Source organism: Schistocerca gregaria, unplaced genomic scaffold (genome assembly GCF_023897955.1).
Source record: "Schistocerca gregaria isolate iqSchGreg1 unplaced genomic scaffold, iqSchGreg1.2 ptg000925l, whole genome shotgun sequence".
Lineage (NCBI taxonomy): Eukaryota > Metazoa > Arthropoda > Insecta > Orthoptera > Acrididae > Schistocerca > Schistocerca gregaria.
Genome location: NW_026062282.1, coordinates 146001 through 172867, shown reverse-complemented (window position 1 = coordinate 172867; position 26867 = coordinate 146001). Strand labels below are relative to the sequence as shown.

The following is a 26867-nucleotide window of genomic DNA, read 5'->3' as shown; positions in this document are numbered from 1 at the left end:
TGTTATTTTTCGCGCCGAAGGAGCACTGGTCATTTTTCCTCGTGAGGCGTAGAACTGCATAAGCCGTCGAAATGAGCAGCGATTCATCGTCCAACAAAACTTGGAATTGGGGGGTCTATGGAACGGGTACGGTTTCTCCGCATTTCCAGCTCCCAGGTAGAGGGAGAACGCGCTGCTTTTGTTTAACACACTTTTTTTTGTGCACATAACCGTACATCAAAAACGGTTTTCTGCTACCTGCGTCTCGACGATGCCTCGCCGCACCTATGGCCAACAAGGTCGCATTACTCACGACTTCTTGGGCGCTATTCAGTCGGTCACCAGTACGTGTCGCGCCGAAGCGCCCCCGTCGCGTACTAATCTTTTCTGACCACGTCTTTTGCTCCTTTCAGATGCGCGCGTCCTGGCCATCTGTGGAACGGACTTCGAACACACCAAAAAGTTCGCGAGCGAGCATGGAGTCGCGCGCGTCTACGGCAAGCTTGCCGAGCTTTTGGACGATTCAGAAATTGACTTTCTGTACATTTCTACTATACACAGTAGACACAAGCGTGTTCTCTTGGACTCTATCCCCTCCAAGAAGCACATCTTATGCGAGAAGCCGTTGACTTGCAACGCGTCGGAGACGCGCGAGGTGGTCGAAGCGGCCAGGAAGCACGGGTGCTTTTTGATGGAGGCATTGTGGTCGAGATACTTTCCCATCGTGTTGCAGGTTCGAGGACTGCTCCTCGACTCGGTTATCGGCGACGTGCAAGTGGTTTCTGCAAACATGTCCGTCGAATCGGAGTTGCTTCATCCCATGGCCAATAAGAAGGGCCCGGACCACAGCGCGCTTCTGGATCTAGGGATATATCCCATTAGCTTTGCCGCCATGGTGTTCGGGTACGAGCAAAAGCCCAGTCTCGTCAAGGCGTTTGGTTTTCTATCCGAAGACGATTCGTACGACGTGTCCACGTTCGTTCACCTTGAATATCCCAATGGGGGCCAGGCGTTTTTGAGCTATTCCAGCACCTACCCGGTGTCCAGCGACCTGTTGGTTATTCAAGGGAGCAAGGGCACCATTACGATTCCCGGTGCGTTTTGGTGTCCGACTTCTTACTCTGTCTGTTTGAAAGATGGGACCAGGTACAAACGAGGCGCGGAAACGGATCGCGACATGGAATTGCCCAATGTGAAGGGCCATACCTTCAACTACACGAATTCGCAAGGCTTGGCCTACGAAATTGCCTACGCTCAGCACCTGGTGGAGACTGGCAGGCTGGAGAGCGATCAAGAGCCCCTCGACGAGACCATCGCGATTTCTGAAATCATGACGGAAGTTTCTCGACAGCTGGGCCTGAATTTCACATCCGAGGACCGCTCTACTTAGGCTGTCCGTGAGGGGGCGCTGCATTTTTCTGGCGTGTATGTGTGACATGCACACGCAACATCGGCTCAGAAGTGTGTGAGGGGTTTATTTAGAAGTTGAGGGGTCGCGAAGGCGAAAAATTTTTTTTTTGGGCGATGTTTCGGGGGAGGAGACGCGGCTAGTTCGCGTTTCCCGGTTGCGCGCAGTACGATTTTTTTTCGAGGACTCGTGGGTCCGTCTGAGGGAGGTGACGCGCATTAAAAAAAAAATCACGAAGTGGGTTTTTTGCGGAGAAAAAGAATATTTTTTAGTCTCTTGCGAAAAAAAAGGGTTTCGACTGACCCCGGCTGACAACGTTGAATTGCAGCACCTACCTCGTTGAAGAACAGAGGATCAGGGGGTGTTTTGACTGGCGGGTTGTTGTTTCTAGTAGAAGGGTGGTTTTGCGCATTTTGGCCGAGTTTGTGGTGGTCGTCGTGTTGTGCGTAGGCGTTATAGGGCGCGCGGGGATATATGCGCGCGTGCAACGCATACACTGTACGCGGACACGGGCTGGAGTGGAGCGCCAATTGGTGGCGCAAGGTTCGTCTGTGGGACGGCGTTTTGACAATTTTTTTTTTGCGTACGCGCGCGCAGAGCGAGAGAGAGAGGACGGAGGAATAGATGAACGAGGGGGGAAATGAGGCGCCGTTGGGGGAGGAGACGAACAGCCTAGACAGGGGGGGTGAGCCCAAGGTGGAGCAGGATAGGGCAGAAGGGCCTAATGCCGATGACGTTGAGCAGGTGAAGGAATCGAGTGTGGCAGATGTACCAGGAGGAGTTGAGGATGCGGATGAGCCTGGGAAGGCGGAGTCTGCGGTCTCGAGCGCTGAATCCGAGAAGGCGGATGATTTGGCGAAGACGGAGCACGATGGGGAAGAGGACGAGGAAGAGGACGAAGTTGATATTATTTTGGATCCTTTGACGTTGACAGAGACGACGATGCAGCAGCAGCAAGGTTTATTGCCCAATATGAATTCCAATGTGGTGGGCGGCGGCATCCACATGGCCAATCGAGTGACGTTGCCTCCTAGTCGGATATCTCAGCTTTATATGAATAATCGTCGTGCGTACAACGCTTCATCATTTAACAGCAGTGGGTCGCCAGCGTATGCCCAGCAGCGCGTCGGAATGGCCATTCCGACGTCGCTGGACACAACTCACAGTCCCAGTGCTCTTCGCAACCAGCAGACGAACATTATGAACATTTTGCAGAGCGGAATGAGAAATTATGAACTAGAATTGGATCCGGATTCATTTGAAGAAAAAGCCTGGAATCGTCCCAACGAAAAGCTCTCGGACTATTTCAATTATGGATTCAACCCTGAAACCTGGAAACTTTTTTTGCTTCGACAACGTAAATTTCGAGAGGAAAATAGTAATGCCGCTAATAAAAAATCACATTTTAGTCCGAATACGTCGTCTCCTTCTCATCGAGCTGCATCATCTAAAGGGAGTACTTCTAAAGGCGTTGCCGAAGACGACCGACACGCTCGTTCTAGACAAGACCGAGACGACAGAGGTAGCGTTGGTTCCAACGCGCATGTTCCAGAAGTCAGTGGCGGATCTAAGTCCGAAGGAGGGGGACACGCTTCGAGTTCTCACTCTCACCGAAAAGAAAGCATCAATAACACGGTGGCGGTTGGCGGTGGCCACGGCGGAGGTTCAAGCGGTGGAGGTGGCTCCTGCAGCCACCACTCTGGAAGTTCCAGTCACAGTCATCGTTCTAGAGACCGAAGGGGGTTCTTTGGTGACTCAACCAACGACCGGATGGCGGACGGAGGGCGTATTGACGAAGGTTCAATCGGCCCTCCTTCTGACCGCAACGATCGAGATCGTGCCTTTGAGCGTGAAAAATTCGGCAGGGCCGATCGAGATGTCAAGAGCGACCGGGAATGGGCTGAAAGAGACCGAATCGAATCTTGGTCCTCAAGGAGAGACGACCAACGCGAACACTACTCGAGTCGCAGATCGTCTCACGGAAGACACGAAGAGAAATACAGTTCAAGGTTGAAGTCTCACAGAAATAGAGATAGAGGATATCTACCTGAAGAGCCCGAGAGAAAACGGGCCAGAACTTAATGTAATTCCAAAAATATATAGAGTACATTGAGGAAATTACACCCCCGTAGCCGCGCATTCTCAGTTTGCCAGCATTGCAACCTTTTTTTCCTTTCAGTGCGCGTCTTGCACGCGTACGTCGTGCGCGCAGACGCGTTCGCACGTCCGACGCGGTCTTGCGCGGGGCTTCTTCTCGGCGCCCTCAATCCCACGGCGCCGCCTCAAAGAAGAGTTTGTATACGGGGGTGTGTATACAGACGCGGAAAGTGCGGTCTTGCCGCCCCGCGACGGCCTGGGCCAACTCACAAAATGAGCCGGCTACGCCGCGAAGGGGCCGGGAGGCTGCCTGGACCACCTGCTCGGGCGTCCGTCTTTTCTGAACAGACGCGGCCGAAAAGGAGAGCGCGTGTGCGCGACCGGAGAGCTTTTCGTGCGAATTTTCAAACGCTATCACAAAATTTTTTTCGACCTTCTGCTGCCAGATTTCTTGTATTGGCTCTCCGTCCCGCCGGAGCCCGTCTTCCTGGAGGCAGAACCCCTCCTGCCGTGCTTTTGGACGGAGAGGTTCCTGCGGGTGCTGCCCGTAGCCACGCTCCTCTTCATGGCGTCCCACTCTTGGTCGCCTTCTTTCCAGAGAAAAAAGTTGCACGCGTCGACCTCGCAGGCGTAGAAATGTCTCCCGTGGTTTTTCGGCGTCTTCGCCACCTTGCACAGCGCCGGGTGTCCGCACATGCAGTAGTGCTGTCCATCTGCGGGCTCTGGCTCGTCGAAAACAGACGAGGACGTTGGCTTGTCCGCGTCGGTGGGCTTGAAGGGCGACGAGAAGGACGCCCTTCGAGGAACGCCGACCTTGTGCGAGCTGCTCCGGTCGACGTGTTGCTGCTTGCGGTCGACCGCGAGGTCAGAAGCGCTGCGAGAACAAAAATCTGGAAATTTCGTTGAATTTTCAGCGACACTCAGAGAACCACAGGACTCGGCGTACAATTTGTTCCTGTGCTGTGGCAGCGACGTGTTTCCTCTTCCGACGGTCTTCATCTCTACCTGCGCTGTCTCTTTATTTGCGGAGACACTGAATTCGTCTGAGCCGGACGTTTCCCAACTTTCCCAGTTTTTGTTGCGCTTTCGGAGCCACTCCTTGACGATGTCGCCGGGTCGGTGGCAGCTGCCAAGACACCCCGTTTCGAAGTCGCGTCCGGTCTCGAACGCTTCGCGAGCGGTGTATCGGAACCGAACCAGGTAGCTGTCGGTCCCGTTCCTGCTGCACGCGGGGCATTTCTCCTGCAGCACCTCGCAGGCGTCGATGTTTTCGTCTGGGAGCCACAGAATCTTGGTACAACCGGGATAGTTTGTGCACGCCAAAAATTTTTTTTGGTTGGTCTTCGAGGTGCGCAAGACCATTTTGGCGCCGCAGACCGGACAGCTGCGGACGAACGCGTCCGAGGAGCGCGCCCTCCGACTGAGCTCGCAGTTGGTCGCGGGACAGGCGAGGCACAGCATGCGGATAGAAGAGTCTGGAGGCTTCGAGGAGAACTGCGCCGGGGGGTAGTTGTAGCAATATGGGCAGACGTGGATCATTTTTTCTTTCAGCGTCAGCACCCGCACCACTTGGTAGGAGCAAATGGGACACGTGTGTTCGAACGCGTACACCTTTCCTAGCGGGATCACGAAGCTCTCGTCGCAGTGTTCGCAATGCAGGGAGTGACGGTCGTTGTCGAGAAGGCGCAGGGACATCTGTCGCCCGCACTTCCCGCACTTGGAGAAGCCGGGCTGTTCGCTCTTGAACAGGGTCCCGATGGGGTTGAAGTAGCGACTCAGCGCGCGGTCCAATTTGCTCGCTTTATTTTGAAGTTGAATGAAAATTTCTCGGTAAGTGTCAATGTTGAATTTCACAACGTCCGCTTTTTGAGCCTGGTTCGTGCAAATGCGCTGCATGTCCGACTCCATTTGGGCGCGGAGCTGCGGCTGGTTCAACTTTCGGTACCCGACGAAGTTGTAGCCGGCGACCAGCGCCTCGCCCAGCTTTGTGGGAACCAGCTCGTTCTTTTTTTTCACCACGTAGTTCCGCTGCAAGATGGTGTGGATGTGCTCCGCGATGGTCGAGTCCGTCCCGATTCCGTGCTGGTGCATCAGCTGGATCAGATCGGCCTCCTTGAGCAGCGGAGGCGGAGTCGTCTTTTTGCTCAAAATTTTGGCTTCCTTGGGCAGGTGCTGTTCCCCGACCTTGAAGCGCGGGATCACTTCTTCCTTCCAGCCCTGGTACATTTCGTACACGTCCAGATAGTTCTTTTGAAGGATCACCAGCGAGTCGCACTTGAACGTCTCGTCGCCGATTTGCGCCTCCACGTGCGCTTGCTCGCCTACGGCGTCTTCCGAGCAGCAGGCGAGGAAGTGTCGAACCACGAACTCGTACACGCGCGCGTGGTCGTCCTTGAGCGCGTCCGTGAATTTGGTGGGGTAAATTGGCGGGTGAGCGCGGTCGTTGTGTTTTCCGGAGCGAGGAAGTCGAAATTTGCTCTTGATCAGATCGGCGGCGTAAGATCCCCATTTCGAGCTGCTCGCTTGCTCCTGAACCAGGGAACGGAGGTCGAAGTTGGGCGCGAAAGAGTCCGTCTCCGTTCTGGGATACGAGATCCACCCGTGCTGGTACAGGCTTTCCGCTATGTTCATCGCTTGGCGAGCTGACATGTTAAATTTTTTGGCCATCATTTTCTGCATCTGGACCGTCGTGAGCGGATACGGCCGCGCCTTCGACGTCGGCTTCACCTCCACCTTGGTGATCGTGGCGACGGGGTTCTCCAGCATAAGCTGGTACAGAATGACGCAGCTCATGTGGTCGAACAAGTGTACGCGAGACCAGAGAAAAGTCGCGACTTGGTCCTGCTTTTCGATCAAGACGCGAATCGTCCAATAATCCTCCGGTTGGAAGTGCACGTGCTTCCAGTACCGGTCCACGACGAACCCCAGCGTCGGGAACTGACACGGACCGTAGCTGATCGCCGGACCCTGCGAGAGCTCGGCAAACTTGCTCCTCCACCGCGTCGTCTGAAACCGAGTGAAGGCGAAGCCTATCCTCAAATCTATCTCCTGTCGGGCGTCCACCGCGTCGGAAATGCGCTGGTCCGGGGAGGCGAGCTCCCTCAGCGCCCGGTGAATGTCGCGGGGGATAAGAGCCGAAAAGCGGGCGCGCAAAATCCTCAAATTCTGATTTGTGTGCGTGCAAATGTCGATGACCTCGTACGCTATGTTCTCGCCCTCTCGGTCGCAGTCGAGCCACAAAATGAGCCACTTGCACCTCCGGGCCTCGTCCTGCAGCATCCTCTCGATTGGCAAGTTGTCGGCGGTCGTCTTCTTCTGGAGCGGAGTGTCGAACAAAACCAACGGATTCACGTTCCAATTAGACTCGATGTGCTGCGGAACCGTGTAGTTCTGCAAATGACCGAGAACGGACGTCATAATCATGTGACAGGGCTGATTTCCGATGTTGTACTCAAATTCGAAAATTTGATTAAACTTGGCTCGACTGGGCCGCTGACGTTTTCGATGCCTTTCGGTCAGTCACAACACCTCTCAAACAACTCCCTCGGAAAAACGGCGCCGAGACGCGGCGTGCGCACGCCGCCCACAAGCGAGACCGCGCACCGCTTCGTCCACGCGCACGCGCCCAGACGACGTGGCATTTACGCACGTACTTGTATGTGATTTCCACCACTCAATATCTGAGTTATGGTACGCGACACAGACGGCTTTTCCGCAACGTTGAGAACGGTCACATTGGAGGGCATAATTCACCAAGCGGGCGCAAGCAGTGCTTATCTTCTCTCGTTCTTAACTGTCGGCCCTAGGTGTTGGGTGGCTTCGTTCTCTTTCTTTTCATGCAGAGACAACAAGGGGAAATGGTGTTTGTTTGGAATGGGCGAAGCGTGGCAAATTGGCGCTGGTACCAGTTCAGAACCGAGTAACAAAGTGAGATTATTTGGAATTTTCTATTGTTTTTTTTTTTTTTGCCTTTTGGATTTCGCGCATCTCGTGAATCGCTCCTTCAAAATTGCCCAAGGGCCAGACCGTTCGAGATAGCCGAAGCCGGTTGGAGCCGACCTGCTTCCTGCAACCGTCGACCTTCTGACGAGCCGATACGCGCCTCGTCGTCCGTTCTCCACTTCGGTGCACAGGGACGAGCCCAACGTCAAAGTCGCCGACGCAGCGGCTCTAACGAACGCCTTTTTTCGTACAACAGAATTTGCCCCTATTAACGATAAAATAGATACACCCCGTTGCAGTCCATAGTCCAACCGGGGTCTACACTTTTATCGAAGAACTGTAGGAGCCAGGCCTCCAAAAAAACAAGGTTCGTCCGCGCTGCACAGGGCGCTCTGCGCATGCGCTCGCGACGGAGCACGGACTCTTGGTCCCAGCCGCTTTAAGGGAAAAAAAAAAGGACCACCGCTCTTTCGTAAACGCCGGCCCATTTTTTTTTTAGTTTCTACACACGTCCTCGGTTCTTCCTCTAGTCGATCCAACGCAAACCTTCGAGCTCGACCGCCGAAACCTCGATCGGCGTCGCCTGAAGCAGTCTGAATTATTTTCTCGCTACATGTCACGAGGCAAAATTTTTAGTCGCAGAACTTTATCGTTCCGCTCCAACAAACGGTCGGATCCTCGGCCATGTGGTCCGACCACTCCTCCTTGTACGCGAGGTCCTTGACTGATTTGAGCCTCTCTAGGTAGAGAGTCCCGGACAGGTGATCCACCTCGTGTTGCAAAATTCCGGAAACGAATCCGGTTGCCACGAGCCTTTTGGGCTGCGACTCCTCATCCTGTGTATTATGATGTACCAAGCAAAAACCACACAGGTTAGAAGGGGCGCCGAGGCACTGTCGCGCATTTGCGCCTTCCACGTACTAGGTAATTGATGATGACGTTGTTGTATCTCGGCACCTTCCCGACCCAGTCCGGGACCGACAAGCAGCTTTCCGTCATTTGTATAATTTCGTGTTTCAAGACAAACTCCATTTTTGGGTTGAACAGCACGGTCAACGGGACGTGCGTCAGATTCGGAACGCCCTCAGGCACAGTGAACACCAGCAACTGCTTCGAAACCCCGATTTGGGGAGCGGCCAGGCCGACCGCCCGATTCTTATAGAGCGTCTCCTTCATGTCTTGGACGAGATGACGAGTTTGGGGTGATTTTATTTCTTCAACTTTGAAGGACTCCGCGTGCTTTTTGAGGACGGGGTGACCCATTCTAAGGATATTGAGGACGCCGCGAGGACCCAGTGTACCCATAGTAGAGAAATCTTTCAACAAAATGACGGTACACTCTGATAATTTTTTTAGAAAATTTATGTACGCCAGACAACTTATAGCACGCCCAGCACGCGCGGTCGCGGTCCCTGTTTTCTACGCAGAGGGGAGCGCGCGCGAACAGAGAGGCGACGAGCGCGGCAAGACGAGGGGGAGGGGCGTCGTCCGGAGGGGACTCGAGGTAGATCGAGTTGGCCGCAAAACCAATCCGGTCGTGACACGCGCGTCGAAAGAGGCGCGTTCGCTTCGAATTTCTCCAGAAAAGCGGCGAACTGATTTTCAAAGGATGCAGCACGGACAACTGAACTTTTTTCTTGGATGAACGTAATTAGAGGAAACAGAGTTTGCAGTGTAAATGCATTTTTGACGATGTACGGGCGGTGGTGTAACCTCAATTTGCGTTTGGGAAAAATCGTTCAGTGGTGAGAGGCCGAGTCGTCTGCGAACTTCTATGTCCAGCTCTTTTCTCAGCAACTCGGCGTCTCGCGAAGAGTATTTGTTGTGAATGTCGTCTTGATAAGAAGCCGACAAAAAGCGCTGTGCGTGTGCATTCCCACCCAGTTCCATGTACAAAATTTCGTTTGGACTCCAAGCGTCTAGTGTGAGCGATTTGACCCTAGAGAGGTGAGTCCCTAAGCCGCGATGAACGCCGGCGCATCGGATGCAAATGAATATTCCCAACGAAACAGAGGCCCAAGTCGCATTAGAGCCACCACAATCAACGCATCTCTGTGAGACAAACGCAGTGAGGAACAGAGCTAAGTAATGCGGCGCTATTCACGCGCCGAACCGCGTAGGTTCATTTGACAGCTCTCGAAGCCTTGTACCTACTTTGTTCGAAGGGTGCGCTTCTATAGCCCGGCGTAGTCGCTCTGGAATACGCTCCATCGTGTATAGCTTTGTTGTGTCAGTGAACTCCGAGGTGTTTGTCGGTGAACGCCTCTAGAATTTAAGGTCCTTGGCGCTACAGGGCATTCAAAGGCAAAATAAAAATCGAGCACAAAAAATTTCACGTCGGAGAACGAGCAAATTTAGATAAAATTCGACGAGTCGAAAGACCGCTTCCGCCGAGTCGAAGAGGTCTGCTGAGCGAGCGACGCCAGCTCTGCGGTACTCGCGAGGGCAGCAAAAATACCGTGTCGGCCCGCGGTGTAGGACGTTTTTCCACGACGACTCGCGGACTCTCTGTGAAAGCGGGACCCAAACATGTGGCGCCGTTGCACACTTTTGACGGTTGAGACTGGACAAAAAAGTGCCAGAATTAAAAAAAAAACCTATCCCAGATACACTTCTACACACAATATGTATGTACGAAAAAGCGTCAGGCGATGAAATAAAATTGTGTACTAGAAGCTCCAAAAAATTTGAACAATTTTTTTGTTGTTTTTTTATCCGGACGGCTTCACCCTTTAATTTACCCTGTGGCTGAAATGTCTGTGCTGAGCCAGCTGCGTCAGCGCCGACAGAAGGTTGGGACGTTGAGCCAGATAACTTCAGTAAACGCGCGTGCCAGTCTTCTTTTTGACCAGAAGGATGCAGCTAAGATTGAGCAGGATGCGCTATACCTGCTTGCTCTTAGCGGCCTAGAACAGCTGAAGAAGCTAGAGCCACGTTTGAAACCTTTCGAAGCGACACTTTTTTCCCCTGCCTCCTGTAGTTTCAGCCGGTCCCTTCAAACCGCGGAGACGAACGCTCGACTTGATGAATCGATCGACACCTTGTTGGCTCTGTTGGCTCCGTTTTTTTTACAGAAGCCTACACATAAAGTCCTGGAATACCTCATCCGGTGTTATAAGTAAGTTCGGTGAATGGCGCTCAAAGCGACGCGGCGTCGAGAGGGGTCGGAGGGGGGCGCGCGGCGCTTGTGTCTTTTTGGGCCGCAGTTCTGCTGTCATGATTGTGAAAGTTGTAGATGCGCGCGCTACACGTGAAAATGGAGAGTGGTCTGCTTGTTACCCCGAGCGCGGCGAGGCGGCCGCTGCCTTCCCGCGTGCGGTTTTGGAGATGTGCTCTTTTTTCGTGCGGTTGTCCCGTGTTGGTGTGCGTGTGTCTCACTCTTTTCGCGGAGAGCCGATAGTCCGAGCCGTTTGGCATGTGTGTTTTGTGCATAGCTGTCATAGAGTTCTAACTTCTTTTTTTTTTTTATTCCAAATCACGTCTGCGTTCGTGACGTACGCGCAGCATCAATGAGTTCAACAAGGCTTCCATTTTGAAGTACTTCATTCCCTACCACCAGAGTTTGATGTTTGTTCGCCTGTTGCAAACCATTCACTTCTCGCACTCGGACGCCTGGGCATTCCTCCGTCCGGTACAGAAGACGGGCGTCCCAATTACCAGACAGGCGCTGGTCAGCAGGATGTCGATGGACCCTAGTTTGCTGCGCCTGCTTTTGGACATGGTTCAGTCTTGCCTGGCCTCCAGGACCGCGTACAAGCACCTGCACAGCTTCACGATGGCGGCTGTTTTGGAGCTCATCACCCGCAACGGTCTGAACGACGCGATCCTGCGCTCGATTTGGATCTACCTGATGTCCGGTCTGAGCAGCCAGGACGAGTCGCTTTGCCACAGCGCGATGTGCATTATGGCGTGCGCTTGTTCGAAGGTTTTCATATCGCCCGCGTTGCTGTCTTCGGCTCTGAACGCTTTGTTTCTCCACGCGTCGGCTCACCTGCACGTGCCGGCGCTGCAGCTTTTGATAAGCGTCTTGCAAAACGTCTCGCTCTCCGACAGAGCGAAGGTCGTCGACGCTTTTTCCGCCGAGAGCTACGACGCGCTCGTCGGCTGGCCGGACACGATCAATATCTTGGCTGGCTTCCATTCGAACGAAAAATACGATTTGTCCTGCTTCTATCAAGTTTTGCTCGCTAGACTGACGCGAGACCTGCCGAAAAGCGAGTCCAAGTACGAGTTCTTGCTCCAAGTTGTCAACAGACTTCCCATCGAGAGTCACGCGCACGACCTGATCGTCGAGTTGCTCACGCAGTACCAGCTGATCAAGTCGGGGCAACGAGTCCCCGACGAGGCGTCCGCGGACGGCGAGCTCGGCGAGGGAGCGGACGTGCTTCGGGATCGACTTTCAACGCTTCTTTTTCGCTTGGACACTTTGTACGGATCTGCCTTTGGTTCGGCTCTGGAGACGCTTCTGAGCCGCGAGGAACTCGGCCGCGACTGGCTGGACATCTTCGCGTTTAGCCGCCACCATCCCGTTCGGGCACAGGAGACGTCCGAGGGCCGCCTGACGACCACGGTCCTGCTGGCTCTTCAACAGGCCTCACCCAAGTTGAAAATTCTGGGACTCGACACGTTGTTGTCTATTATTGCACAAGGAGACGGTTCGAGCGCGTCCGGGCGCCGCCCCCGTCCAGACCTGGCGACTCTCGCCACTCAAGCGCTGGTCGCGCACCTGAACAGCGACGACCTGGATTTGGTCTGTCACGCGCTGAACGTGGAGCGTCTGACTCGACTGGTCCCGAGGAGGGAGTTGTTCGGGATTCTGGAGCGCCTGACGCGGCTCCGCGTCGGCGGCTCGAGGAGGCCGTCGCCAGCCGAGCGCGACGGAGACAAGCTCGCTCTGATTGTCGAACGGGCGTTCAAGATAATGATAGAGTTGTGCTTTTCGGAGGAAGAAGAGGCGCGCGGAGACGGCGGAAAAGCCGACGACGACGAGCCGAGCCGCGGTACGGTCGCCGCCGACCCTCGTCCTGTCGACGAGGGCGCTTCTTGTTGCTTAGACGACACCGATCGCGTCGCGTTCGAGCGCTCATTTTTTAAGAGGTCGAGTCGCGGTCGCCCTTCTTCCGCCGACGACGCCGTCCTTCCTTTTATCGTTCTCAATACGGTCCATCCGACGCCGTCGATTCGGACTTTGATCTTCGACGCCGCGCGCCGGTTCACGGAGCGATTTCCTTCCCAGCGCCTGTTTTCGCGGCTTTCGCTGCCACCGTCCTCGCCCAAGTCGACGGTCTGGCGCCTCGCCAAGACCCTGGTCGACGTTTCCCAGGAGTCGCCGTGCGCGGGGCGAGCGCGGTTGGAGCAGGAGGCGACTCTGAGCGCCGAGCTGTGGGCGTCGCTGCTGTCCAATCCCTCGACGCGGGTGCTCGCGCAGCTCGTTTTGACCTGCGTGGCGTATCGGCTGGCTTCGAGTGCGGATCGCTTCTCCCAGCTGCTGGAGGTGGTCGACTTGCTGCTGCCGTCCGTGTTGAGAGAGTTGGGTCGGTCAGAGGCGTTCTTGCGCGGGCGGCGCGACGCGAGCGGCGTCTCGCCCGTCGAGCGCGTGTTTGGGAGGTCGACGAAGGACAGAGTTCACGAGCCGGCGGCTCTGAGGAGCAAAAAATTTTTGAAGCGCATTCTGGTCAAGAGCCTGGAGTTGTGCGCGTCTAGGTGGGTGGGAGGGGTTGAAGAGGCGAGCGACGGCGCGGGGCGAGGTGGTGGGAGTTACCTGCTCTCCGAGTCCTACTTCGAGCATCTGTCCGCGTTACTGTTCTACCTGCTCGAGATTTTGACGTATTTGTTTTCGCTCCGCGGAGCGGAGAAGTCCGAGGCGCGTTTGACGCCGGCCCTGGCGAGGCACTTGCGGGAGGCGTTCAAGGCGTTGTCTTCGACGGGGAACTTCGACCAGTTTTCCCTGCACGTCCAGGTGTTGTTGGGGCTGTTGCCCTCGGAGGAGGCGATGGTGCGGTTTTTGCAGAGCATATGGATGGATTTGCCGAGCGGAGACGCGGTGGCGGCGGCGGCCGTCACGGTCCGTTCTCTGAGCGTGTTTCGGATTTGGGTGAGTGCGAAGTCGGAGGAGGTCGCCGCTGCCCTGGCCGAGAGGGGGGGGAGGAAGAAGGTGGCGAGTTGCGAGGAAGAGGGCGGTCAGGCGACGGAGGCGCTGGTTTGCCGCGAGTCGTTGTGGGAGGCGTTGTTTGACGTGATCCCGTCGCTGTTCGTGCCGCTGGTCGACGCCAGCGTGCACGTGAGGCGGTTCGGCCTGGCTGGTTTGCGGGAGATTGCCCGCTTTTTGACGGTTTGCTCGGGTTTGGGCAGCCCGCACGCGGAGGACGGGAAGTACCGGTTTTTGAGCGCGGTATGCCGGCCGGTGCTGGAGCGGCTGGCGAGTGGGGAGGGGGAGCTCTTGCTGTCGCAGCAGTGGTTGGTTCAGTTTTTGGACACGCAGATAAGGAGTGGGGGGGGGGAGCTGAGCGAGTCGTCGCTGGAGAGTTTTTTGGTTTACCTGGTGGAGTACGCGCTGAAGTTGGACTCGGCGTTTGCTCAGCATTGCATATTCAGAGTGTGTGCCGCAGCTCGCAGAGCGAGGTTGTCGATGACGCGGCCGAGGCTCGAGCGGTTGCTGTCGGAGTTGCGAGAGGACTCGAGGAGCCGGCGATTTTCGAGAGTGGCTGCAGAGGTGTACTACCGAGATTGCTTGACGCAGGAGCTGTTGGGGCAGTACAGGTGGGAGATGGCCGAGGAGATCAACGGAGACGAGGCGGTATTCGCGACGTTTTTGGAGGCGTTGAGGAGTCCGTACAGGGTTTTGTACGAGGGGAAGGCGGTGGAGGAGGCGGTGGAGTGCGGTTTGGCGAAGAGGGACGCGAGCAGCCTGGTGCTGAGCGGCAGTCCGGTGGCGGGGAGGTCGGCGTTTTCGGTGAGGTTGTACGCGTTGTCGCTGGTGACGCCGGCGTTTTTCGCGTCGCTGGAGTTGGAGAATCGGTACGCGCTGTTCGACCAGTTGTGGACGCTCGCGCTGCAGTCGCAGGACTTGGAGTTCAAGGAGAGGGTGTGGGCGGTGCTGGGCGAGTTGACGATTGACCCGCAGTTGGTGCTGCGCGCGTTGTGGGTGTGCATCGAGCGCTTGAGGCCCGCGGAGGCGGAGTCGTCGACGCCGGGACACGCCGCGAAGCAGAGGAAGCGGGAGTCGAGAGGAGGGGGCGCGGAAGGGCGCGCCGGAGGAGGAGGAGAGGCGTCGGTGGACTGGATGGGAAAGTTGACCGTGTTGTTGGAGTTGCTTCAGACGAGGGTCGAGCTCGCTCGGAGCGGGTTGTCGCTCGTGGAGCCGCTGTTCGCGCTGCTGAGGTGCGTGGTGGAGGGCGAGGAGAACGCCAAGCACGCGTCGGTTGAGTACGTGGAGGTCATGATTTTCGACATGTTGAGCGCGATCAGCCGGGTGGTGGCCGTTCGGGGCGCGGAGGCGGGCGCGCGGCGGCGGGAAGCGGAGGAGTGGAGGATGGACGTGGAGGCGGAGCTGGGCGAGGCGACGCCCGGGGCGAAGCTGGACCAGGAGCGGCCGACGGAGCCGACGGAGCCGACGGAGCCGATGGAGCCGACGGAGCCGATGGAGCCGACGGAGCCGATGGAGACGACGGAGCCGACGGAGCCGATGGAGCCGACGATTTGGTTGGAGGAGGACGGGGAGGAGTGGGAGAGGTTGCAGTCCCACTTTTCCGTGGACGTGATGATTCAGAGCACTCGGCTGCACGCGAATCCTACGCTGCACAACAGCGTGATGGTCCTGCTGGGCCACATGGCGCGACTGTTCCCGCGGAAGTTGACTCAGCACTTGGTGCAGGTGTTTTCGCTGATCGCGTCGTCGGCTCACCGCTTGGACGACACGTACACTTTCGGCGTGATGGAGCGCGCGGTGGAGCACATCGTTCCCGCGCTGTTGAGGGGCGACGGGCGAGCGGAGGCGCTCGGGGACGGCGCGTTGACCGGCGTCCGCGCGAGCGACGCGCCGAAGAGGAGGAAAGCCGCCTCGAGGGAGCAGCCGGCCGCACCCGCCTCGCACTGCCCCACCCTGGCGCTGCTGCGGACGCTGATAGACCAGCTTGGTCTGATCTCCCCCCAGAGGCGTCTTTTGCTTTTGAAGCACCTCTGCGAGAAGGCCCTTCAGAAGAAGTACCTCCCGTGCGTCCTGCTGCTTCTGATTCAGAAGCAGGCCTCCAGGGCGCAGGCGCGGAGGTCGAGGCAGAGAGCCGACGGCATCTCTGCGACGTCGCAGGACGCATCGCGGGACACTTCTCAGGACCTCTGCGCCTCGCACGCTTCCTCCTTTTCTGAAGCGGCCAAAGACCCTTCAAAAGCAGAGGCGCACTCCGAGGAACTGATTCTAGAACCCCCCTCCTCCGACGAAGGCCTCTGTTACTCGCAGGTCGCTGTCTCTCTGTTTCACCAATTCCATCCTTGTGTGTGCATACTATCTCTGGTCACTCTTTTCTACTGGTTCGCCGGAATGGAGTCGAAAATTCGCCACTCTCCTCTCTGCCAATTCAAGTCTTACTTCCGCTTCTCTTTCATTCCCCGCTCCTCCCTGGTCTCTGAGGCCCTCAACCTCAGCGACGCCTACCTCTCTTCCCAACCATTCGTCAGCCAACTTCTGGAACTCCCAGACTCCGAACTCTCCAAGTTCCAACGCGCCGCCTTCTGCCTCTTGCACGCCCTCTTCGCCCTGGCCCCCCCCTCCCCCCCTCGGCTCCAAAGCCGACCCCTCCGGCCGGCGCTCTCGGCCCTGTCGAGCCGCCCTCGACCGACTCGTCGACCGGCTCAACCAACTCCTGGACGTCGAGGTCTTCCTCGACGGCATGGCCTCCCTCCTCAAAAACGCCGACACCAAACTAACTTGGGTCGCCCTCCTGTGCTTCAAGAACCGACTCCAATCCCTCGACCAAGACGCCATACTAGCCCTCAAACGACGCGAGGCCGTAGCCCACACCCTGTCACAATTCGCTGTCAAAATGTTCAACTTGCTCGAACGCCACCAAACCACTCCCCCCTCCCTCTCAGACGACCCCCCTCCCCCCCACTCCGACTCCCCCCAACTCAAGCGCCCCCCCCCCTGCTCTCTCCCTCTTCAAGCAAATGGCCGCCTGGACCACGCAAATCGCTGTCAAACTTTTTTCTAATTTGCCCCTAAATTTAGAAAACACAAACACCTTCCTCTCTCTCTCTCTCTCTACTCTTCGCCAACTCGACCAACTCTCCACCCTCCAGCACCCATCTCTAGAAGACCTCGAATCCCAGTCCAGTCTCACCATCGCCCTGGCCTCCCTCGGCTCCGCCCTCCAACTCCACTTCCTCCCCCTCCTCAACTCCGCTCACTCCGCCGTCCTGCGCTCCTTCGACCTCTCTCTGCTCTCCAAGGACTCCCTCCACTCTCCCTCCATCGTCCAGTCCTCTCTCGCCAGCTTCGAAACTCTCGTGCGCTCCTTCGGCCCCCTCCTTCCCCCCTCCTCCTGGACCGACTGGCTCTCCCGCTGGCTTAGCCCCGCCGGACACCTGCTTCGTCACTGGCCCCTCGTCCACAACCTCGTCAAACACATCTTCACCCACGTCGAAGCCAGGATCCTCCTAGAACCCCTCGCACTCACCTACCGTCTCCACCTCTGCACCGCCTCCTACCCCACCCCGGCCATCCAAGACCTCTTCCGCGGCTCTCTCGCCACCTCCCCCCTCCCCCTTCGCCCCTGGTGCCAGCTCCTCCTCGACGACGCCTACAACCAAACCCTCCTCGTCCAAGGCCACAACGCTCTTCTCACCGACCAAGAAAAAAATAATGACAGCTTTTTCAAAACAACAAAAAAAGAACTCGAACTCGGCGCTCTGGCACCCTCTCTCGACCACCTCCCTCACAACTCCACGAACACCCTCCAAACCTCCGATCCCCTGCCACCACCCTCTCCTCTCTGCGACCCCTCCTCCCTCCTCCCCAGCCTCCATTTTTGCTCCATGCTCGAACTGGCCCTAATCGTAGGCCTCCTGTCCAAGCACCTAACTCCAAAAACCCTTCCCACCATCGCTCCCCGTCTGTTCTCGTTCTCTCTGCAACTCGCGTCGTTCTACGACGTCAATCGACAACCCCAATCAACCTCTCTCCCCATCTTCGCCCACTCCGTTCACTTTGAATCCTTCTTGCTCCTCAACCTGCGCCGCCTCGTCCTCAAACTCAACGAACCCCTCTTTCGCCCACTCTTCTCCCAACTCCTAGACTGGGCCCACATCACCCCCTCCTCCGACACCCCCTCCATACACGCCCTATACACGTCTCGCGTCATGTTCTTCTACCGGTTCGTCAACATGCTCATCCACAACCTAAAACACATCTTCTCTCCCTACTACTCTCACTTCATCGACCACGCCCTCCTCGTCCTAAAGACAACCTCGGACCTCACCCCGAGCAACCTCGACTCACAACTCGGACTCGTCCCCGCACACTGGGGAGCTGCAAAACTCACCTTCCACCAGACCAAGGACTCCCTCCTCCTTCACCACCTTCTCGGACTCGTCCTCTCTAGCCTCCAACAGTTCTTCCGCTTTGACCTGAGCAACTCCCTCCCCTCGAACTCACTTTGGACCTACGCGGACGCCCTCGCCCAACAACTGGAACTCTGGTACCTCGAACCATACAAAGACCGCGTCCTCCTCTTCCTCGTCCCCTGCATAGGCCAACTGGCTCATTACGTGGGCACCGGCGGCTGGAGGCGCCTCACCTTGGCCGTCAGGCAGCGCTGCCAACACCCACACGCACTCGTCCGCTGGGGCGGCCTTCAGGTCCTGTACGAGTTTCACAAATCTCTGGGGAAAAAATACTGGGTCCATCTCCCCGAGCTCCTTCAAACCTACTCCGAGCTCCTCGAAGACCCTGACCCCACCGTCGAGGCTGCCGCAGTCGAACTGATCAAATTCGTCGAACACGAATTCGGAGACGACGGACGCTTTATCGAAATGCTGAAAAAATAAACGCGAGACCGTGTCCGCGACCCGTGCGCATCGAATACGCAAATCACCAAATTCCTTTTCTCATATAGCTCCAGTAGCCTAAAAAACAACGGACATCACACATCTGTCCCATCATAACGACTAAATGACACACGACGCATTTTTATTAAACTCTTTTTCATAAAATATGTTAAATTAACATGCATCCACCTCGTCTGTCAACCTTCTTCTTCTTCTCCTGAGGCATGAGCTGGTTTACTTGACGCACCAAGTTGTGGAATATGGCATCTACGTTGGTCTTCGTCTTGGCAGAGGCCTCGAGAAATTTACATTCAAAACGAATAGACAAGTTGGTGCCTTGTTCAGATGTAATGACGCGCTGATCCGCGAGGTCACATTTGTTTCCCACGAGAATCATCGGAACTTTATCCGTATCCTTCACCCGCAAAATTTGCTCTCGAAGTTCTGGTAAGTCGTTAAATGTAGATTGTGCAATAATACTATAAACGAGCACAAAACCCTGTCCATTTTTCATGTAGCTTGAACACAAATAAAACGTCAGCGAAACACATGGCTTCTTCACACGGTGCACGCACCACCACAAACGGGCGACATGCGCGCCGTTCAAACCGCAAAAATCAAACCACTAAAAACAACGTCACAACGAGTGACCTTCAGAACGTACAGATCTCTCATTGCCGTGAATTGTTCCTGTACGCAGCATCATAGATACAGAAATAAATTTGTGTAAGAAAACGCAGCAGGTGACACACGAATGGTGTGAACGCTCTAAACGCATTCAGCGGCTCCTCAACCAATTTGTTAACATACAGTACCGGCCGTATCCAATATTTCTAGCATATACTGCTCGTTGTCGACTTCAATAAGTTTGCGATACGAGTCTTCTATGGTGGGATCATACTGGAGACGTAGCAAACGCAAAATTGTTAGCTTCAGTATTGCTTATTCACGCGCAGACAAAAAATGGCATCCTCCTTTCTAGAAGCCAAAAAATTGAACGAGACCCTCAAAGTCGTGTAAGACCCCCTGCGCACAAGTGCAGCTGACACGCAGGTGCTCGTGTAAAAAGCGCCGGTCCTCAAAAACGCAGAGAGGGTCTCAACAAAATTTTTGACGTGTGTCAACATCAACTGCATGACAGATCAGGACAAGCGTTTCACCAATTCCCTCACAGCACAAAGGTTGAATTTGTGCGCTACGTGAATTAAGCGCGTCGAGTCTCCACCTCTGCTTTTTTTTTCGATGCCATAAACGCTTTGAACTCTGTCTCTGTTTTCTTCACACCTCTACATCCATCACATACCTTCTCCACAAAAATTCCTTGAACAAACTGAACGGTAAGGCACGACTTGCCCACCTACGCGGCGCCAAAGAATCTGTTAGAAAATACACGCTAGAAGGTGGCAGCAAAGTATATCATATACAAAATCCGCCAGCAAAAAACACATATAGGAGAAATGCTCAGTTCAAAAATGAGTCTAACAGCTGTAGCGCCGAGTTTATAGATCTGTCTTCTCACCTCCACCTATTTCGAACAACTGCATAACAGTGCGAGCTTCTATAGCCGTCGGCAGTTCTGAACCGTAGGCAATTCGACGTGAAAACTTGAGGCACTCCCTGTGAAAAGCGTAGCGACACAGCCGATTCTTCGATAAAAGTAGAGGTAGCATTGTTTCCCTCGCTTCAGTCCTAACAAAAACGAATCTTGGCCTGTCTTCTCTATTTTTCAAGTCTGGCTCATCTAGCGCGTGAAAACCCGAAAGACAACACGCATACGAACAACAAAACGTACACCACCTGCGCCCAGTACGACTATTTTAAAATCACGAGGCATGGCTCGGCTTGTGTGATACGAACAAAATAAACTATCAGTAAAATGAAGTGTCTTGCACAGACAAAACAAAGAGATAATTTTTTTAATATAATCAGATTTATAGCACAAAAAAACATATCAGCTTAGTGTGGCAAATCGGCTCAAATGCGAAACTAGAACTCGGCCTGCGGAGGCCAAATCTCACGATCCGTGGATTCGAACGACTCGAAGAAATACTCAATTCTTGCAGACTCGCCGCTCACTTTCACCCATGAAAAGTCCAGTAATTCTCTCTTCTCTCTCGCACAAAGTGTACTCTATCGACCAATTCCCTCACGAACTCTCGGGCCCAAATACCATTTTCGAGATCTATATTAAGGCATATCCTACTAGCACAATAGTAGCGCGCCGTATAATTTTCAACTGCTGGCCTCGGATTCTGATCGCTATATCACACACGTCTGTCTTGCTATCATGAAGCGCTTTCGGACATTGTCGCCTGTATGTGTGCCATTTAGCTGCCCGCCGAACCCGCTGCTCTCGTATTGGTGCACTCAGAGGGAAAAAAAAGAGAAACTGCGTCTGTTACTCTATTTATTCTCGTTTGCACGGGGTTCTATCCGCACGCATAAGACGCCAGCGACGCGCTTGTTCCTCGGGTCGATATGGGCGCGTAAACACAACTGTTTTGTTAAATTGTGTTTTTTTTTTGTATGAACTGTGATTGACAGAGGCATTCATGCGCGATGGAGAAACCTCTTGTAGAGGGCTGCGAGAGCTACCACTTCGTACCTAACACGTACGGCTGACACTCAAAGCAAAAATTTGAGCGGGGACGGCTGTTTCTGTCTTCCCTTACAAATTTTTGATACCTGTGGTCTGGCAGACTCATTCACCTTGCCACGTTGTATGTAAGTAGGTACAGCACTAAAAAGTTTGCAGAGCTTGTTGCGAATCTATCGAGATACGAGATAGGTGGTGTGAAGCATCTTTTATCAACAAGCTTTTTCATGAGAAAAATGAGTAGGGCTCGTAGCTCTTGTGTCTCGGTTCTCATGAGGGCTTTTTTCTAGACTGTAGAAGGCTATAATGCTGGGAACTTATTCTGAGCGGCCTTCTCTTTTGGGAAGTACAATACTGAACTGAATGGCTGAGTTTTTTTGCGCTTGGTCGTTTTTATTCTGAGAAATTGAAATGTTACGGAAGGGGGGGTAATCGCAACTTCTTGCGCCCGATTTTATCTCAATGAGTGAGAAGAGAGCAACTTCGAGGGATACACACGAGTGTCATTGATGGAGCTACGGGAGAATCGTTTACTGACGATTAAGATGGACGTGATGGAGAGAAGAGTTTTTTACTTCTGTCGACAACGTCCTGTCAACGACTGCATTTGGGACCATCACTTCAATAATGTCAGATTCGCAGGTGCAACTTTTGGTCTTCTCTCCGTAGATAAATCGCTTGTCTGTGCACACTCTTCGTTTCTTATAGAGGGTTCTGCTTAAAAATAAGCAGTTCTTTTGCAGGCTTTGCCTAGGTAGAGTGATTTGGCCAACTACAGTAGTGCCCTGATCGTTTAACTTCTGACAGCCAGATTTTTCATCCGGACGCTACATGCGTACGAGAGGGGGGATTCGCGGTAAGCTCTCTCTGGCCGTCAAAGAATTTCAGTGACAAATCACTTATTCATAATAAACTTGATAGAGCATTTCGCGTTATTGGGAAACCACCATAGCAAAACTTTGCAGTGAATAACCTCTGTACACTTTTCGAATTGCATTTCATACGCTGCGTACATATCCGGACGTGAGGCCATTGTATGTGTCTCGACCCCTTCCTAGGCTCCGATCGTGCGGTGTCTTGCGATGGGCCTGCGAACTTCGTGCTAGCAAATTTCTGCAAAATTCGCGAATTAGAGCACGAATTCTTTGGCCAGCGTTGAGCATCTACAATTAGCATTTGAAGAGACTGTCTGCTGTCACCGCCACCGGGCAAGGGCGCGTTGGGGTGAACACATCGGCTTAAATGGTTTTGGTACGCAAAAAAACGCTGTCTAGTGAAACGGATGCGGCAGAAGCGTGAGCGCGATCGCAATAACCTCACGAATTTGACACACTGCAACTTCATGTGGTTGCAGTCCCATAAACTCCTTCCGTACGGAATCGCGCGGATAGCCGGATAGAAATTTTGCACACGTCCTCACACACATTCGACCGTCTCTTTATGTCGGTGTTTTTTCCACGCTTTTTCATTGAACGGTATCATTTTACGCCGTGTAAGTCACAATCTCAAAAAGTCGCCGTCCTCTCTTGTCGCGCGTCTGCGGATTTTTGTTCTGACGTCGCAGGATGTTGGTTCCGGATATCTTCTATCGCGGGACGCATACAGATTGACTCTGCTTTCATGTATACAACAGAAAGGCCAGTTGGTGCTCTTCAGCCAAAGTGAGAAATTTTGGTGGTGGCTTGAAAGACATCTTCTCGAATAGGGCTTCCGAGTTATCGAAGATACCGAATTTGAAACAATCGTGTTACCTCAGTAAACAGCGTCGACTCTGAAGAGCCGATACATAAAGGTTGGCCGAGGTCTGGAGAAGGTTTTTCTGCGCTTTCTCTAAACATTCCTTCTAAACTTTATAATCCAGTCTAGAACTGGAATGAGCTCCCCTCCACTCCGCAGAGAGACAGATACACTTGATTCAAGCGCAAACGGATAATGAGTGTGTGAACTTTTGACAAGTTGTTAACGTGACTTTTTATACTTAATCGTTCTTGACAGTCTTTGCAATTCGAAAATGCAACGCTCGCTATCTGAGATTTCCATTCCTTTCTTGTTGTTCGATTCGACTGTACATAGACAAAATGTGTTCTGTTAATTCGTCTCCCCAAATAGGTATGTTCAAACACTGTAATTCCTGGACAAAGTAGTAAGCGGTATTTAGTAGTTTTTTCTCTTTGACGACCGTCTTGGACTTTGTCTTGTTCATGTACTGCTTTATCTGTTCGTTGTAGACCATCATGACCTGTCTGAAAATCATTTCCAAGGCATCCTTCGGCAGTAAATCCTCCAGATCCTTGTAGGCCCTTTTTGTCTCTTCTGTCAACAGTGACAAATTTTTGCTGAAATCTTTTTCTGATGTGCTGGCATTGATGCGGGTGTCGGCATTCTTGCACATATTTTCTATGATCAGATGATAAAGTTCTTGTCGGTGAAACAAATATTTGTCTAAGATCGTATCTAGATCGTGCAATGGACCACCGCCCTCAAAACACACTTCATCCTGGTTGCTCTGTGTCAATTGCAACAAATACCTCTTCACCCGCTGCCTGATTTTGGGTATGAGCACAATTTGAATGCTCAAACACCGAGACGCGAGTGCTAGATGCGTTATGTCGATGGATGGCAAGATGGACTTTTTTACAGCTTTTTCTTCTACCAGAAGCTCTCTCACTCTGGAGTTGAAGACAGCGAGTATTTCGCATATCAGTGTCGCGATTATCAAAACCGACATCGGGAAATACTCAAACATGGCCAAGTAGTCGAAGAGCGTCTTAGAGAAAATAAGTTCTGTATTAGTGACGGAAAACACCTCGTTTCCCAAAATGACGCATGCTGCGTTTTCATCGTTGGTCGTATCGTAAGCAAGTTCAAGCAAGGTTTGATCCTGGTTGTAAATAGCCTCGAGAGCGCGGCAGAACTCCGGCGCGACGTCTGCCTTCTTCCAAATTTCGCTGTCTAAGCAAAAAATCAATTTACTTTTCATCTTTTTGTGGACATCTTCTAAGAAAACCTGGTGTTGGAATGCCAGAGTCGACGTGAGCACGGCGTATGACGTGTTCGAATCTATGCGCCGACACTCTTCGACAAACAACCTGACCGCTTGGTAATATTCAGCGAACTGTCGAGTCGACAGCGTATGTGCATCTCGTGCTCGAATATCTAAAATTTCTTGCAGCCAGTTTTGCGTGTGTTCAATAAAGGACGAGGTAATTTCGTTGAAGTAGTACGAAATTCGATTTTCAACGTCCGCTCTTTCTCGAGCAGTCAACGACGCATCTTCAAAATGACCGTCTGGCTTTGATGTGTATGTGTCGTGAAGGGAGATACCAGAGCTGTCGGAGGTGTTCTCGAAAAAAAACTGAGTTAGACCTTCAGAATCTAAGAGTGGGTCGAATTGGTCAGCTACGCCATCCGCTGAACAGACGTCCTCATTCGTTGTATTGTCAGACACAGCATCACTCGACTCTGATTGCTGGGGCACCGTGTCATTTTTTTGATTTGTGTCGTCGGAAGGTATCGATCGGTACAACTCAATCAACGCCTGTTTCTTATCGTTGACCAACACCAACATCGGCTTTATCTCTTCAAAAAGAAATTTATTGAGCTTGGCAACAAACACCGAGAATTCGATCTTCGATACAGAGTCGAAAAGTATCTCGAAAAAGTCACTTTCTTTGCCAAAGGATTCCAAATTGCGAATTATGCACCTTTTTTCCGGAATATCCACCCAGGTATCTGTGAAGGCATTGTAAAGCTGCTGATGCAGTTTCTTGCTGTACAAACTGAGCGAGTCGTCTAGTCTTTTAAATTTTAAAATTTCTGTCAAAATGGTCGTCCATCGCGCCGTATCTTTAAACAGCTGGTTGTCTGTGCTTTCACATAGACATTGAACAATTTCCTCGATCAAATGCTCTGCAATGGGCTCGGAAAGTGAATTGAGTTGCCGAATGCATTCTTGGATGCACGCGGCCTCCCTAAGTTCTACGGCTGCTCTTTGACTGGTTTTAAAGACCTCAATCGCAGTCAAGAAGTCTTTCTTGGAAATCAAGTCTTGGATATGAGTGATTTCTGTTTTGATCTTACGAATGATCAATAGTAGACGAATCAACTTGATGTAATTTTTCTTTCTGGTTTGCATGCCAAAAATACTTAGAGCCCTTGTTACTAGTTCGTTCTCTACATTATCTATTCGAGCTTCTAGTTGCTTTTCATTTTCAAACATATCTAGGAGCAGAGAGTGAAGTGACTGAACGTTGCACAGAGCTTGAAAGAAGGCATCAGAGCGCTTGTCAAGCTTATTCATTAAATCCAATTCCACGATTGACAAATAACGGGCGAGTCGATCGGAGAGTTCTGTTTGAGGTGTCCCGTCGTACAGAATCTGGTAAAACAGCTGTGGATTCGATAAGTCAAATGCCTTTTCAAAGAATACAGCAGGAACTTCGTTTTTGCAGTCAAGTGTGTCCGCACGGGTTGCGTCGCCGAACGTGACGGCGTCCTGTGTCTTGCCCTCATTTTCCAACGAGTTTTTTTTTTGCTGAAGGATTGAGTAGACCTGTATGTCAAGTATTGATGTTGGCTGATCAGGAAAGAGTTTGATAGGTGTGTACAAAACTGTGTGTACACAATGTTAGGAGAAACTAATAAGACCAGAGGCGCACATACTGCAAGCGTTTTTTCGAGATATGGTCTATAACTCAAAAGAGGCACATCGACGAACATATGAGAAGGACTGATATGAGGTTGACTTATATAAAGTTGCTTTTGCTGGAGTTATGTATTTGTTACCCCACCGCCACAACACGTGTATCATTTCCCACCATCGGGTTGATTTGTTAGTGTTCCTTTTCAGCTTTGCTAGATATATGGTCGCCTCATTTCGGTCTTTCGGGCCGCATTTTTATGAGACCAGTGCCGGCTTGGAGATTGTTAGGAAAAGAAGCGTACACATGTTTGATGAAATACCAAATCGAGCGTGTAGGGATACCTCTGATTAGCGCTATCATTTTCCTGCATAGGAGGGCCTTCACACTGGTTGTTTAAGTGGCTGAAGATGGTCTTGTCGTTGTTCGGCCGCGCTTCGTCATGAGACGTGTCCTTGAACGGATGAGTGTCTTCTGAGTTTATATGGGTGGTTTTTGGCGATACGGCAGATCCAGAATGTCCAGCGCGGATGTCAGAATTCATAGCTAGATCTGCGGCGCTAGCATCTGCTAGGAGTGAAATAAGAGGACAATCAGAAAGAACGATATTCCTTTAGAAATTATGCCAACACAATTTTCAGATTAGTCAACGAACTCGCTCATACACATAGACATGCATGAAAATGTGTGTATATACGCATGTCATGATGGTGAATAATGGGCTCATTTTTCCTCTCAAGGTAGAGTCGATATTACGAGAGGCAGCCATCGGAGGTTCACAGAGAAAGTGCATGTGGAAAGTGATGGCCCTCACTCTGACTTTCTAGGCAGGAGGGTGAAGTAACGGCAATTCTGAATAGTTTTTTCACCGAGAGAATGGGTACAATTTATTCTACCCAATGGGGCTCATTTGTATACGCGTTCTGAACGGATGCTGGACAGAAGTCTGTCTGTTTTGTTTGACAGAGATGGTGACGCGTTTATTTCATACGGTATCAGACTCACTTTCATCGCACACGATCGAATCGGGCAGCAAAAAAAGGCTTCATGCACAGGGCCCCCACTTTTAGAACGAGCGTATGGAGAGAGGGTTACGTGTATCTCGAAACAAGGTTTTTTTTTTTTTGGACGGCAGAATTTTCGAAAGCTGTGGACTGGCCCCTCT

At 52.8% G+C, this 26867-nt stretch overlaps 6 protein-coding genes across 7 annotated transcripts; 2 read left to right on the top strand and 4 right to left on the bottom strand.

Moving 5' to 3' along the window:
* Positions 1–21: 21 nt before the first annotated feature.
* Positions 22–1488, top strand: LOC126325504 (trans-1,2-dihydrobenzene-1,2-diol dehydrogenase-like). Its single transcript, XM_049995211.1, has 3 exons — positions 22–126; positions 279–323; positions 393–1488. Exons 1-3 carry the CDS (start codon positions 72–74, stop codon positions 1367–1369), a joined length of 1077 nt encoding a protein of 358 aa, XP_049851168.1. The 5' UTR covers positions 22–71; the 3' UTR covers positions 1370–1488.
* Positions 1489–1657: 169 nt separating this feature from the next.
* LOC126325499 (uncharacterized) lies at positions 1658–5255 on the top strand. The gene is made up of 2 exons (XM_049995205.1): positions 1658–1885; positions 1985–5255. The coding sequence occupies exon 2, from the start codon at positions 2012–2014 to the stop codon at positions 3467–3469; it is 1458 nt and encodes a 485-aa protein (XP_049851162.1). The 5' UTR covers positions 1658–1885; positions 1985–2011; the 3' UTR covers positions 3470–5255.
* Positions 3899–6901, bottom strand: LOC126325479 (uncharacterized). The gene has a single exon (XM_049995184.1). The coding sequence runs from the start codon at positions 6899–6901 to the stop codon at positions 3899–3901; it is 3003 nt and encodes a 1000-aa protein (XP_049851141.1).
* A 1040-nt stretch (positions 6902–7941) lies between these two features.
* On the bottom strand, positions 7942–8731 carry LOC126325478 (peptide deformylase-like). The gene is made up of 2 exons (XM_049995183.1): positions 8348–8731; positions 7942–8262 (listed from the first exon to the last, which is right to left on the bottom strand). The coding sequence occupies exons 1-2, from the start codon at positions 8729–8731 to the stop codon at positions 8059–8061; spliced, it is 588 nt and encodes a 195-aa protein (XP_049851140.1). The 3' UTR covers positions 7942–8058.
* Positions 8732–18580: 9849 nt separating this feature from the next.
* On the bottom strand, positions 18581–20338 carry LOC126325535 (ras-related protein Rap-1-like). The gene is made up of 5 exons (XM_049995244.1): positions 20259–20338; positions 19770–19823; positions 19277–19366; positions 19131–19156; positions 18581–18984 (listed from the first exon to the last, which is right to left on the bottom strand). The coding sequence occupies exons 1-5, from the start codon at positions 20298–20300 to the stop codon at positions 18636–18638; spliced, it is 561 nt and encodes a 186-aa protein (XP_049851201.1). The 5' UTR covers positions 20301–20338; the 3' UTR covers positions 18581–18635.
* A 1092-nt stretch (positions 20339–21430) lies between these two features.
* LOC126325534 (vacuolar protein sorting-associated protein 54-like) lies at positions 21431–26297 on the bottom strand. Of its 2 annotated transcripts, none has more exons than XM_049995243.1 (3): positions 26047–26297; positions 25725–25977; positions 21431–25614 (listed from the first exon to the last, which is right to left on the bottom strand). In XM_049995243.1, exons 2-3 carry the CDS (start codon positions 25779–25781, stop codon positions 23086–23088), a joined length of 2586 nt encoding a protein of 861 aa, XP_049851200.1. In that variant the 5' UTR covers positions 25782–25977; positions 26047–26297; the 3' UTR covers positions 21431–23085. The 2 variants fall into 2 exon arrangements, with proteins under 2 accessions (XP_049851200.1, XP_049851199.1); XM_049995242.1 differs by having other exon boundaries at positions 25725–25826; positions 26007–26287.
* Positions 26298–26867: the final 570 nt, after the last annotated feature.